The sequence below is a fragment of the Hippocampus comes genome, unplaced genomic scaffold (genome assembly GCF_001891065.2).
Source record: "Hippocampus comes isolate QL1 unplaced genomic scaffold, H_comes_QL1_v1.1 scaffold382, whole genome shotgun sequence".
In the NCBI taxonomy this organism is placed as follows: domain Eukaryota; kingdom Metazoa; phylum Chordata; class Actinopteri; order Syngnathiformes; family Syngnathidae; genus Hippocampus; species Hippocampus comes.
Genome location: NW_017805156.1, coordinates 63,429 through 77,151, shown reverse-complemented (window position 1 = coordinate 77,151; position 13,723 = coordinate 63,429). Strand labels below are relative to the sequence as shown.

The following is a 13,723-nucleotide window of genomic DNA, read 5'->3' as shown; positions in this document are numbered from 1 at the left end:
CATGAGGATGCTTTTTGTCACCTGACAAGCACCGAGGGACCACGCTGCGGGCACATATTGTATCCTGAAGGGCTAATAAAAGAGTCATTTAAGTTGGAACAACTTTAAAATTGGAAATTGTTGACGTTTACGGCAACACTGTTCGTTAGCAGAACAAAGCAAGCAGGCTGTATGCTCCAACACCAATTTCTAGCTGTTTACATACTGGTATCTGTATATCCCTTATATTTCCCCGCTAACTAGAGCAAATTGTTTTGAAGCAAACACCTCGCTTGCTTTGTTGTCATAACTATCATTGTTGCCATATAAGTCAGTAATTTATATTTTAAAGTTATTGTTGTAACCCTCCTCCCGCAATTACCAGTTGTGTTTTGTAGAGGGTGCTCCATCCAGCATCTATGTGAGCAAAGGTCACATCCCAAGGTGGGAACAATTTTGCTTGAACGTTTGCCGACTTTTGATGATTCTCAAGTTCACAAGACACTAACGATGAAGTGATTGGGTCAGCAGAGTCACACGGGAACAGGTTGTGTCTACACCAAAACAGTATCGTGTTGTGTTGACACCAAAACACCGCGCTTAAAAGAAGCACGCACAAACAGTTGAAGTGGCCAAAAGGAACACGGACTTCCAAGGATTTTGCAAGTCAGGTAAGTTGTGGGTTTTTTTTCCATCCGTTTGCTTTCTTTGCTTGCAAAAAAAAAAAAAGATAACTGATTGAAGACTCCTGAGCTAAAGATTGACGAAAGTCAACAGGGTCGTGTCCGGTCTACTGTGTTCCGGTCAAAGTCAGGATGGACGAACAAAAGGCACTCATGCTCGGATGTTAATAAGTCAAGACACTAGTTAGCGTGTGCACTTAAGGGGTGCTTCGTTGAATCACTCACAGCGCCTTATCAAGGAAAGTGTTGTCAAAATGTCATGCATGAACATGTGAAAAAGTATGAGATCGATCACATATTTTGACATCAGTAATATATCCATTGACCTCTGTGAAAAATATTACAGTACTGAGTTATTTACAGTAGTTGTGAAAGTCTTTTTTGTTGGCATTGCTTTACTGTATGTTACTGCCACCTGTTGGCCAAGGCTGGCACACCAGAAGGGGCAGCACAATGAATTGAATTGAATCAACGAATCCTGATGTGTAAACTGTTTTCTCATTAAAAAATAAAATTAAAAAATTATATGCGTGCGTGCGTGTGTGTTTATTAGGCTGCATGGGCATTTCCATTCACTTCAACAAGAAAAGATGCTTTGAGTTGAGATGTCTCATCATGTGATCGGGTCCCAGCCGCAAAGGCGGCGCATCCAGGAGGGGGCGCAATGGAGCACGGGCCTGTGTGCTTGTCATCAAGACGTGGGAGACTGTAAGTGCACCAGGGGAGTGCGGGGGCTCAGATGACATCACGTATGATGATCCCAGTGGGTGTTTGTGGGGGGGCTCAGATGACATCACGTATAATGACCCCAGTGGGTGTTTGTGCAGGTTGCTTTGCCCTGTGCTGCCTCCCGGTGTTTACCTGTAAGGTGGCGAGGAAGGCGGGCGTGTGTCCCCTTTTGCCACTCCTGGACTGTCTCGGCTGCGTGCCCCCGGCTTCCCTCGCGGTGAGGGCCTCCGTGAGGGAAAAATATGGCATACAGGTACGTCCATTACAAAACGCCTTCGAGATTTGGGACTGAGTCACCAATGGTGAAATGCTTATTGATTTATTTTTGGAAATTTTTTTCCCCCAAAAAATTCCTACTCGATAGCCAGCGTGTGGCTTTAGGCTATCATAGCCACTATAGAGCGCCTCATTGTTGGCTGGGACTGTGCGCAGAAGATATGGAGAGTGAGGGAAGAGCAAGAAAGGTGGAAATGCTTTTTTTTTTTTTCTTGACTTGACTGCCAGCATGTGCATAATGCCTTCGTGCTGATGTGGCTGCTTTAGAGCACCTAATTGTCTCATGACAATGCCATGATTCAAACCAACTGGCTAAGGGAAACCTGAAAATCCCATTTTAGGCAAAAAGAAGAAACATTGAGAAGCGACCACAGATGAGGGTCTAAACATGCATGAAAACTCATCAAACTTTGCACACACATCAGGCCATATTCCAGCCATCATAGCCTTTAAGCGGATATTATTTGGAGCCTCATTTGCAATTTTTAAAAATAATTCCAATAGAAGGGTTGTTAAAAACACTCAGATTTCGAAGATTAACTTTACAGGGACTACCTTTCCACCCAAAGGTGGTTTACAGTTAAAATTATAATTGAGATCTTCGTAAAATTACTGGGCATTCGGGGACTGGCGTGACAATATGTGACTTTTGGAGGCTGGACTGGGCAAATATTGAGAAACAAAGATTCAGGTGGGGGCGGCTGCACTGCAGAGTTGGAGCACTGCCATGAAAGGAGGTGGTTGGTAATGTTGGCTCCTCCGGAGGTGGAGTGGGCCGCGGAGCAAGCGGTCAGACTTTGCAGTGTTGAGATTAAAAAAAAAAAAAAAATTAAATCAGTGCGGAATGCATGCGAATTTCTCCACTGTGAGACAAAGGTTTTCTTATTTTAAAGACAAAGATTTGGGCATGTGGTCCATTGAGCGCCATTCGTAGTTTCATCAAGTTGAAGCGTCTCTTCTCTGTATCGTTTAGCTCCCCTTCTCTCATCAGTGGAGAATCTCGCATCCAGATATGTGGTGATTTATAATGCTGGCAGCATTGTATGGAGCTGCGAGTCCATGTAAATGTTCACCTTTGGTTGGAGCCTCCCACTCACGCTCTCTTCCAGGGGAGTGTGTGGGGCGACTGCCTGTACGGATGCTGCTGCTACACGCTATCTTGGCTCCAGATCTCCAGAGAGCTGAAAAGGAGAGCGGCATCTCACGCCTCCTCCTCTCCGTCCTCCTCCTCTTCCTCAGACAAGTACGCGACATTGACTCCCCTGCAGGGGGCGCACTTGGTCTGAACCACGGGGGCTGGTTATCCAGAACAAGTGTTTCCCAACCTATGTAGAGAAGGAAGTTCCACATTACCATGTAAATGCCTGAGTTAATCAGAGGTTTGATACTGAACAATATGATAATAATGGTTATGTATTGTTTGGGTTTTTTTTTTGTCTAGCATTTTGAGAGTCCTTTTGAAAAGAGACTTGATTGGTTTTTGGGTACTCTTTGAAGGAAGCAGGAAGTGTGGGTTAATATTATTGTATGCATATCGGTCTTTGCTGACTCTATTGTAAGAAAGGGTCTGACATTTGATAGATGAATAAATTCTCGCTCCAACTACCAAGACACTTAGTTGTTCCCCCTCTGCTGGTTGTTGGGAGAAAAACATAATGGGGGGCGGGGGGTGGTTGGGGGGAGTGTCTTTTTTGTATTCCGATTTAAGCAACGCGATCGGTTCTGCAGACATTTGCTAAGTTATCGGCATGACTGAATAAAACAGGACCCAGCATTGAGCCTTGTGGTACTCCAGTAGACCCAGTGAGAGGCATTAAAGAAAAAGGAATTACCTACTTGAACTGCCTGTTTTCTGTCTGGCTGGTTGAATGTGTTTCAACAGACACTAAAAATGTTAACATAAATTGTCCTGTGCCACCATTTAGGCTTGTTGTCTAACAATGGTAGAGTGAAAATATCCAATTGTTATTGTTTCTTTATGAATAAAATAAATGTTTCCCTGTTTCAGTGCTCAATGGAACCCAAATTAATGTCATAAGTAACTCTAAAATGTGTCCAGTAGTTCCTGTTTTACCAAGTCAAAATAATTGCTGCGAAATGTTATCTGTGGATTTTTTTGTGTGTATTATTGTACCTAAACTAAATTAAATACGGAGTTAAGAAAAATCTTAGTGATTTCATTTTTTAAAATGGGAGTTGAATGTAATGCCTGATTAAGTCATCAAATTGTCCGCACAAATATCTCCTGTTTCTGAGCAATACAAGTGTAATACAATGATGCAAACAACAAAAAATGTTGCAGTCCATTAGGCTTGTGTGCACGTGCACACAGAGGATAGCACTGAACATCCTTGTAACACTTTTCAAAATGTTTTACATCACGGTGATCTAATCAGGAGAATCAGTCCGTCAAATTTCGGTGTCGCACGCTATTGGACCGGCCCGACCAGTTCGTGCGACGTGGCCGCACGTCTATAAAATAAGAACCACCCGGAGGCTCGCACAGCAGTCGCTGTCTCTCCTGACCGGACCACATTCGACTTTCACTCATGTAAGTTGTCCTGCTTTTCACCAAGGATGTGTTTGAATGTTTGCATATGAGTGAAGTCTTCAGTCATGTTTTCGCCTTTGATTAATGTCGAATTGAATGAAATGGTTCGGGTTGACACTCGACCCCGAGCTTGGTTGTTAAATCAATAGACGTCCTCACTCATGAAACAATTTCATGATTGTGGAAGTCTGTTTGGCCTTCTTCGGCTCTTACATGCATATGACGCCCCCACCCCACCCCAACCTCTTACCCGTCCCCCCCAGAGATCGCAGCCATGTCTCATCAGTTGAATCAACCCAAGCCCTTCACCATGACCACCATGACCAGTCTGAACAACCAGTGGAGCTCAGACATCTGCGACTGCTTCGACGACCTACCCCAATGTGAGCAAGTGTACTGAAATTCCACATCTGCATATCAATGATGGCTAGACATGATTGAGCGTCAGAGGAACGCTATCAGAGGCTTCATATTGGAGCAGAGGCGTTGCGAAGAGGGTTAAGGCACGGTTAGTTCAGCTTCCCTTGATGCGCTGTATGATAAAAGGCACTCGGTAACGTGCACACTTAACAGGGGGCACGATGCGGAGGATGTGAATGTGAATGGGAAAAAAATTAATGCATGTATGTGGAATGAAGTGGATTTCTTTGGAATTGCATAGAATTGAATGATTGGCTTTTATTTTGACATTTTGAAAAAAAATGTAAGTCGGGAGAAGCTCAACAGCAGAACTGTTTGAATCGGTCAAAAAATTTTTAGAAATTACAACAACAACAACAAAATCAAAAATGTTACTTTTATTTTGAAATTTTGACAAAAAAAATAAAGTGCGGTAAATCATAAGATAAACAGTTTAAAGTTGGAACGGTTAGAATTGGTAAAAAAAAGTGGAAATTGCACCAACTAAATGAATAAATCAATTTAAATTTTTAGCTTTTATTTAGACAATGACATTTTGAGGAAAATAACAAACAAACAATAAATGCTAATAAGCCGAACCGTTTAATGTTGGAACAATTAAAATCGATCAAAAAAACGAGGAAACGAACCATCCCGAGGAGAAAAGTCAAGCATCGCGCCTGAAGGCAGTCGTGATGAAGCGCACCCGTCTGGTTACAACGGTTTTAAACGGAAAACTATGAGAGAGCGCCCGCCTCGAACAAAATGCTCTCGTGACTTAACGGTTCAAGATACTAGTTCCTCAAAGGGCTCATTAGAACGGGAGAAGCCCGGGGAAAGCGAGCATGCTGTCATTTTTTTAACTCGGTTGAAAAGTGACGGAATTAGCGCTGGTTTGGGGGGAAGAAAAAACGAGCACCACCCGAGACCCTCAAAAGTGTAACTGAGAATGAAACGCAGCTATGGCGTGCGCCCACTCAAGAGTGCATTGATTTATTCTTATTTTTTTTGATGAAAACGTTTGGCTCTCCAGGTTGTTTTGCCTTCTGGTGCCTTCCGTGCTTCACATGTAAAGTGTCGCACGACGCCGGCGAGTGCCTTTGTTTGCCGCTGTTGGACGCCTTTGGGGTCATCCCGCCCATGACCACTGCCCTCAGGGTGTCCGTACGCCAGCGATATGGCATACAGGTACGCAACAATCTACAAAAGAGGAAAAAAAAAATCGACAGTTGGATAGTTTCGAAGATAAAACCATTGTTCCACCTCACCGATATAGAGATATACAGTAGATTAAAAAAAAAAAAAGTCTACACACCCTTGTTCAAATTTCAGATTTTTGTGACAAGTTTCTATTTTGAACCGCACATAATTCCTTCGCCCTTGTGTATAAGGTACGAGTTCCAGCTGAAAAGAAAAACGGCCTCCGTGTCTGTTGGTACCCTGTTCTTCTGGACATTACACATATCGGAATTATGACGGGTTCAACCTTGGTTTTCATTGGCACATTTTCTCACATAAACTGGAGAGATTTTGATAAAAGTCTGATGAAAGCAAGGTTGAATCTTTTGATCGTCATTCCAAAAGGTGCAGCACGTTTGGCACCGACTCAACACGGCTCATCGTCAAAAATGTTTTTTTTTCCTTTTTCAGCTGGAATTAGATCCTAAAAGCAAAAGAAATGGAATTATGAACAGTTCAAAGTAGAAGTCGCTGTGAACACAAAACCTGGCGCCCACTGGAACATTTGAAATATATTTGGGGGGAACCGCAACTTGTTGTGTGCTAACTCCCGATGAACACGAGTTTAAATGTGATTGTTTCATTTTGAACACGGGCGCGTGCACTTTGAAATGTCCTGCTTCCATTCAAACTGGTATTGTGTGCATTTTGCCCACAGGGCACCGTTTGCCACGACTGCATCTACGCTTGCTGCTGCGGCCCATGCACCTGGTGCCAAATATCCCGTGAAATCCAAGCCAGAAAAAATCCCATCACGTTCGTCAACATGGCGCCCTGAAAAAAAAAAAATTATAATAGATAGATAGATAAACCCTGACGTCCCTCGTCCCTCACGTCATCACTCAAGCTGAGAGCACATTCTTGGACTTTGTGTCTTTTTCAGACGGCAAAGCGCTGACATCTGATCTGATCCGAGTACATCGCCACTCTTGGAATGTCACCAAACAGCTGATTGAACTTTAGGATATGTCACATCACGTAGTAAAGCTAGAGACCTGACCTATGTGTCCTGGCCCAAAAAAAAACAAAAAAAAAAACACTTCAGTCATGTTATTGTGATAGAACAAAACCGAGTCAATAGAAACAAAAGGATTATTTTTATTAAAAATATTTTTAATAAAGGTGAAAGATTCCAGTCCATGGCAATGTTTCATTAAGCACGAGTAAAACATTTGGGACAACGGTTTGAATTCAAGTGTGGAGTCTTTTCAAGGCAAACGCGGAACTTTCCGAAGCTGTCTCCGCCGGTTTACGTGAGCGCCGGAGCATCGTGTGAAATCCCTGCAAAATGACGGCACCATAAAACGCCGCTGAGAAAACAAACAAAAGCCGCTGTCGGAGGAGCACGCTGGGAATCCAATGGGCCACGATCGTGAGATGTGCGACAATTGCGGGAAGGAAGCGTTCGAGGGCCAGTGAGCGCCCCCGAGACTTTTATCCGCATTTGGCTTCCGGATGGACCTTGAGAAGGTGCGAATAAATGTGATTATTATTGTTGTTGTTCCCCCTCCATTCAGGCCCTTTCGCTTAATCACTGGAGCATACTTATTCTCGGGCACATTTATTTTCCCTGTGCTTCGAGTGACCTTGGCATTTCCTGCGTCGCTGCCGCTCCCGTCGCACTTTCTCCCGGTTTGATTAAAAGGCCTCAAGAAACTTCCTCAAATTTTCCAGAAATTCAATTTTTCGAGGCAACACCTTGCTTCAATTTATCACATGTCGAATGGGAATGAGCACACGCTCGCCATCAGTTAGGATGCCTCTGATAAACCCAAAACAAAGTTCTGATGTTCCAGTAGGCTTTTTCGGTTACTTTCACATGAAACATGAATCGAAGACAATTGCTTGTTTATTTAAAGGCAAGCACATAGCCTCAGATAACTTTATGCAAACTTCCAATGGGGGAACTCCACAGGCATGCGGGCTAAAAGTTAGCATCTACAGTACGCGGCCGTGCTGTTAAATTTTAAGCAATGGATATCTGGACACAAAGAGTACCATAGAACAATACTCACAAGCATATGTTTGAAGAATGAACAAATATTACTGCCCTGCATCAGAATGAGCAGCGCAAAAAGTGTGTGTGTGTGTGTGTGTGTGTGTGTGTGTGTGGTGGGGGGGGGGGGGGTTGCAAATGTCATTTTTAATTGTCAGATTCCTGATGAAGGATGTGGAAACCAGCCCGTTTTTTTTCACGTCATCCGCCCGTAATGGTTCGCGCTTCAGTCTGTGCTTCAGAAATTACTTTCCGGTTTTCAAGGTTTGCCGCCGTCACATCACATGATCACGACATCACATTTGGACTCTGACCAGGTAGCTCGCGCTTGGTGTGACAGGGGATCACGGAGTGAGTCAGCACATTTGTGGATTTTAAAACAACAAAGGTGAGCTGATTGAGCATTTCACACCACTTATCTGCCTGTTACTATTATTATTATTATTCTTTGTGGATTCGTTCACTCCATCATTTAAAGCTCGGGATGGTTATGAAGGCTGAGACCTTTGGACGGGCAGGTGCTTAAAATTCCATGTGCCCCATGAAGGTTTGAAATAGTGTGAAGGGAATGATACACATGCACGTGTATAAAGTTGGAATGCGCTCTGCTCCGCCAGCTGATGGCTTACCAGGACTTTGCGGATCCTGAGTTCCCCTGGCACCGGCCTTTTAATTATTCCTCGGGTGAGGACCAAAACACATGGCGAGGCTGCATTCAGCCATTTTGGTCGCCGGCTATGGCTGCCAGAGGCCATCGGGTCTGCAGACGCTCTTGATATTTTTCAGAGGAGGCTGAAGGGATATCTTTTTCGCTTGGCTTTTGAATAACTTGCATTTACACTTATTTTAATTCAAGCCTTTTATTTATTTATTTCACTTTTTTTTTTCTTTTTCTTAAGAGCCACTGTTTCCTCTTGGGGGCCTCCGTGTTGTGAGATGTGGCGGCTGTCACTCAGTGTGGGTCAGCTTCCCTTGGGTGCTTTTTTTACTCATATGGTTTCTCTGTGCCTCAACATGTCTTTTTTTTTAATATCAGGGTCATCATAGTATGTGTGCATGTTTTAGGTTTTTTGTGTGTGTGTGTGTGTGTGTGTGTGTGTGTGTGTGTGTACATAGGCATGCTTGGGGGAATATATATCTGTGTTTGTTGAGAGGGGAGGGTCCTCTTTTTATTTTGTTACTTGAATTTTTTAACTGCACATCACTGAGTTGCATTTTTATGTATAAAACGTGCTTGAGAAATAAAGTTCGATTGTTTGAATATGAGCGATACTTAGAAGCTCCATAAAATGACAAATGTGTTGGGTTGTGCCCCTTTCTAAACGGCATTGTTGCCATTAAAGTTGGGCTTATTAAGTACATATGAATATGAGTTGTGCTTTAAAGACTGAGTATAAAAGTCAACATCTCTTCATGTCTTACCCACGCAACTGCCCGTCTCCCCCAGGAAATGTCCAAGGGTATGGCGGCGCTCCTTGCCGCGTTGGCCTTCCTGTCGCTGTGGCCGGCTGGATCCGACAGCAGCAGGATCCTGGTGGTGCCGGTGGATGGTAGCCACTGGATCAACATGGCGGCGATCCTGAAAGAGCTGCACTCCCGAGGACACCAACTCACAGTGCTGCACTCCCCCAACAGTTGGTACATCCCGACAAACGGCTCCTTTTACACTTCAGTCACCGCCACCATGTTGGAGGACGGCAACAAAAAGGACTTTTACAATCAAGTCCTGTTGGATGTGATCAAAGTCCGCCAGTACGCCGGCTTCTTGAGGACCTTCTACCAGCAGGGCTTGATCACCGACATGCTAGCGAGGGGTCATAAAATTCTTGCGGAAGCAGCCACCGCGATGATCGATGACCCGGTTTTCATGAAGAAGCTACGAGAGGCCAAGTTTGATCTGATGCTAACAGACCCGGGCCTGACGGTGGGGGTGCTTCTGGGGAATTACCTCAAGTTGCCGATGGTTTTCAACGTGCGGTGGATGAACAACGGCGAGAGCCATTTTGCCATGGCTCCCTCCCCGCTCTCCTACGTCCCCGTGTCCGGAAGTGAGCTCCACGATCAGATGGATTTTCAGGGACGGCTTAAGAACATGTTACATTACATCTACAGTCTCATTGAATTCTACTTTTACATCAACGCAGCGTACGCAGATCTCTTCCAGCGCCACTTTCCTCCCAAAACAGACTTGCTCACCTTGGAGCGAGCGGCGGATATCTGGCTGGTGAGGTCCGATTTTGTCTTCGAGCTGCCCCGCCCGACCATGCCGAACGTGGTTTACATTGGCGGCTTCCAGTGCGAAAAGGCCCGGCCCTTGCCTGCCGATCTGGATGCCTTCGTGCGGAGCTCAGGGGAGCACGGGGTGGTGGTGATGTCGTTGGGAACGCTGGTGTCAGCCCTGCCCCGCGATGTCACCGAGGCCATCGCGGGCGCGTTCGCTCAGATCCCCCAGAAGGTGATCTGGAGGATCAAGGGAGAAAAGCCTTCGTCCTTGGGCAACAACACCCTGGTGGTGGACTGGCTGCCTCAGAAAGACCTCTTGGGACACCCCAAAACTCCTGCGTTTGTTGCCCACGGAGGGACCAACGGCATGTATGAAGCCATTTACCACGGTTTTCCAGTTCTGGGTCTGCCGCTGCTGTTTGACCAATTTGACAACCTACTGCGGCTGAAGGTACGTGGGGCGGCCCGGGTGTTGGAGGCCAATTCGCTTACCAAGGAAGGCTTCCTCGAGGCTCTCAGGGATATTCTGGACAATCCAACCTACCGCGATAACATGCGGCGACTCTCTCGTCTCCATCACGACCGCCCGATGCCTCCCTTGGAGACCGCCATCTTTTGGATCGAGTATGTCACCAGGCACAAGGGAGCGTCCCATCTGCGTCCGGTCGCTTACAGCCTCCCTTGGTACTCCTACTTCTGCTTGGACGTGGTCCTTTTCATCACCGCTGTTGTGGTGGCCTTTGTGTGGGCTTCCGTAGCCTTTTGTAAGGCCATCTGCTGTCGGAGGTTCGGGAGAAAGATGAAACGGGAATAAAACATTCGGTGACCGACTGACAAACTTGAACGTGTATTTTCAACAGGGCACTTTTGTTTGTTTCTATCTGTTGTCAATAAGCACTCATTTGATTTCATTTTGAATGACTCGTGATTCCTGCAGCTTGGGAATCAAACCGCAGAGCACTGTTGGAGGACAAAAGGCGACCGGGTCGAGCTCGCCCGTGTGTGGTGGGAGTGTCTCGGGTCAGTTTTTTGTTAGTCATGTTGGATTATTATTTTTTTTTTTTGTTTTGTTTTAATCAATAAATCAGTCTAGGGGCATTTTCAAGGGAGCAAAATGAGGGATTGGACATGAATAAGCTTTCCCTTTTTAAAAAATACTTCCTGAAGCCAATTGTCTCCACGCAGCCATTCTTCCCCAAGACAATGCCAATTGTGTTTCCCCTCCCGAGCCGTACTGCAGCAAGGGACATAACCCTGACCGCGCCGAACCCCTACAAAGTCATTTGTGAAATATCGTGATTTATGCGATATTATGAATACTCTACCTGAATGGCTCCTGTGGTGTGTTTTGGAGTGGTGTGTTCATATCAGTCATGTCTTTTAGATGTTCTACTAATTACAGACACTGTCTGATGAAGCCATTTTTTTAAACAATCAATAAAAAAATGTTAAAAAATGGATTTGAATCGATAATGTATCACACAACATTGTGCAACTCATGCATTGAACAGCAGATTGGCAGCTCACAGCGTGGCCGCCGTGTCTGTATGTTTTTGTTCAAGCCCAAAAGGCGTTCTCCTGTCTCAGGATGTTGCCCTTAAAACCCAAGAAGTTGGCTTCCTGTGGAGGAAACGATCAAAGAATGGATAAAAGTCGCTCCAGACGCCCCCGTTCCCAGCACTTGTTCAGCGCGGGTCACTCGGCAACAAGGTCTAGGCTGAAGTCGCAGCGTACACTTTTGAAAACGCACTTGATGGTGATGTTCTTGCGCCCTGTGCGGCAGGGCTTATTTGTCCCCTGATGGATTATGGATGCTTGGAAAATTGGTTGACGGGCAACCCAAAACCTGAGCCTGGCCTTTCCCATGGGAACACGCCATCACGGAGCGTTTGCTCTTGAATGGCTCGCAGCGCATCACGTCGAGGCGTCCGGCGTTCGACATGTCCAACGACAGCTGCGGCCTCCCCTTGGACACGGACGCACTGGGCCTGACTTGCATCTACGGCCTGGTCTTCACTGTGGGCCTGCCCTGCAATCTGCTGTCCCTCTGGGGGTTGTACCATCTGGGCCGCTCCGGTAGCGGCGGCTGCCAGCTGGTCTACATCCTCAACCTGCTCCTGTCCGACCTCCTGCAGCTGCTCACCCTGCCCCTGTGGATCCTGTACCTGCAGGACGCCCACCGCTGGCGCTACGGTCAGCTCGCCTGCGAGCTGGTGGGCTACGTGTTCTACGTCAACGTCTACGCCAGTGTCATGTTCCTGTGTCTGATAGCGCTGGACCGCTGCCTGGCCATCGTGTTTCCACTGAGCAGCCGCAGGGTGAGGACGGTCCGGGTGGCCGCCGTGTCAGGCCTGGCGGTGTGGACGCTCACGTTTCTCTTCTGCCTGTTCGGACTCTTGCCATCCGTTTTTGACTCGGAGCGACTACTGTGTCTAGAGCACTACCCTGTCAGCCCCCGATATGCCCACTTCAAGATCACCACTGTGGCTCTGGGCTTCCTGTTGCCGTGCGCCATACTGGGGTAAGCTAAACCACAAACGGCTCCGTCCCAGCGTCGCGTGTCATTCATTTTTTTTTTCCATGCTGCGCTTGCAGCTACACCTCAGCCCACATCTGGGTCACACTGCGACACTCCCCCTCCCTGTCAGCCCACGAGCGTCGCAAGATCGTGGGCATCCTGGTGGTCATCACGGTCAACTTCATCGCCGTGTTTGGACCGTACCACCTGGTGGGCGGCTACAGATTCGTGTCCTTACTGCAGGCCGACGAGCCCTGCACGCTGGAGCGCTCCATCTTCTTGCTCTACCGCCTATGCTACGGGCTGACCAGCCTCAACACAATGCTCGATCCCCTCTTCTACATCTTCCTGTGCGCTGATGCACGGCTGGAGCTGCGAAGGTCGCTGCCCTGCTCCGGGCGAGGCCAAAACGCTGGCAAAGTGACGGCCGGGAGCAGCAGAGCTCACCCGGATGCACACGAGCAAAGTGGACAAAATCATGTTTCCGTTGCCTAAAGGCTTTGCGTCCGGAGAAGAAAGATTCCAAAAACACCTCTGAAATTCTAACTGACATCTTGCATTCTATTCAAAAGAAAAAAACAAAACAAAAACAGAACTTTATTCTACGGTGAGGGTCAAGTAGTAGTACTGCATGAAGAAAGTACTTTGTGCTGTACTACTACTCCGCCCCGAAGAGATTTGATGATGTCACATTTATTTCAGGGCTTTTAATGGGCCAAAACTAAAGTCGGGATGAGGTATTGGTTTATTTAATATGGTGGTTTTTATTGATGCCCCAACCCCAAAATGTAGGTATGCACTTTTGTTTTTAATGATACGACAAGTTATTTGAAATTATTTTGAAAGCCTAATAGCTAAGGTTAGCAGATCCTCAGGTGTCATGTCAACGAAATACAATTTGTGGAAAAGTAACAACCATCACCAACGCATACCAATCGACTTTGTTTCAAAAAAACTGTTCATCTTTTTATGAGTACTGTCTGAAAAACTCAATTCAAGGCATTTTGGAGGAATAAACGGCAAGATTATAGCAACTGAGTGTCATCGGTGCAGTGAACAAGTACAATATTGTACATCCTGCAAAAAATTCAAATGTTGAGAGAAAATAAAGCATCCTGGAGTGAATTTTA

General features: G+C 46.1%; 3 protein-coding genes across 10 annotated transcripts; all 3 read left to right on the top strand.

Moving 5' to 3' along the window:
* Positions 1-225: 225 nt before the first annotated feature.
* On the top strand, positions 226-6,996 carry ponzr4 (plac8 onzin related protein 4). Of its 7 annotated transcripts, XM_019868652.1 has the most exons (7): positions 230-423; positions 511-650; positions 1,216-1,370; positions 1,490-1,644; positions 2,777-2,910; positions 4,482-4,601; positions 6,515-6,996. In XM_019868652.1, exons 3-7 carry the CDS (start codon positions 1,268-1,270, stop codon positions 6,660-6,662), a joined length of 660 nt encoding a protein of 219 aa, XP_019724211.1. In that variant the 5' UTR covers positions 230-423; positions 511-650; positions 1,216-1,267; the 3' UTR covers positions 6,663-6,996. The 7 variants fall into 7 exon arrangements, with proteins under 7 accessions (XP_019724213.1, XP_019724211.1, XP_019724210.1 ...); XM_019868651.1 differs by lacking the exon at positions 230-423 and having other exon boundaries at positions 493-650; XM_019868653.1 differs by lacking the exons at positions 230-423; positions 6,515-6,996 and adding an exon at positions 5,651-5,792 and having other exon boundaries at positions 496-650.
* A 964-nt stretch (positions 6,997-7,960) lies between these two features.
* LOC109515073 (UDP-glucuronosyltransferase 2C1) lies at positions 7,961-11,531 on the top strand. Of its 2 annotated transcripts, none has more exons than XM_074895031.1 (2): positions 7,961-8,240; positions 9,300-11,531. In XM_074895031.1, exon 2 carries the CDS (start codon positions 9,303-9,305, stop codon positions 10,887-10,889), a length of 1,587 nt encoding a protein of 528 aa, XP_074751132.1. In that variant the 5' UTR covers positions 7,961-8,240; positions 9,300-9,302; the 3' UTR covers positions 10,890-11,531. The 2 variants fall into 2 exon arrangements, with proteins under 2 accessions (XP_074751132.1, XP_074751131.1); XM_074895030.1 differs by having other exon boundaries at positions 9,283-11,531.
* Positions 11,532-11,606: 75 nt separating this feature from the next.
* LOC109515077 (probable G-protein coupled receptor 132) lies at positions 11,607-13,718 on the top strand. The gene is made up of 2 exons (XM_019868649.1): positions 11,607-12,596; positions 12,671-13,718. The coding sequence occupies exons 1-2, from the start codon at positions 12,016-12,018 to the stop codon at positions 13,086-13,088; spliced, it is 999 nt and encodes a 332-aa protein (XP_019724208.1). The 5' UTR covers positions 11,607-12,015; the 3' UTR covers positions 13,089-13,718.
* Positions 13,719-13,723: the final 5 nt, after the last annotated feature.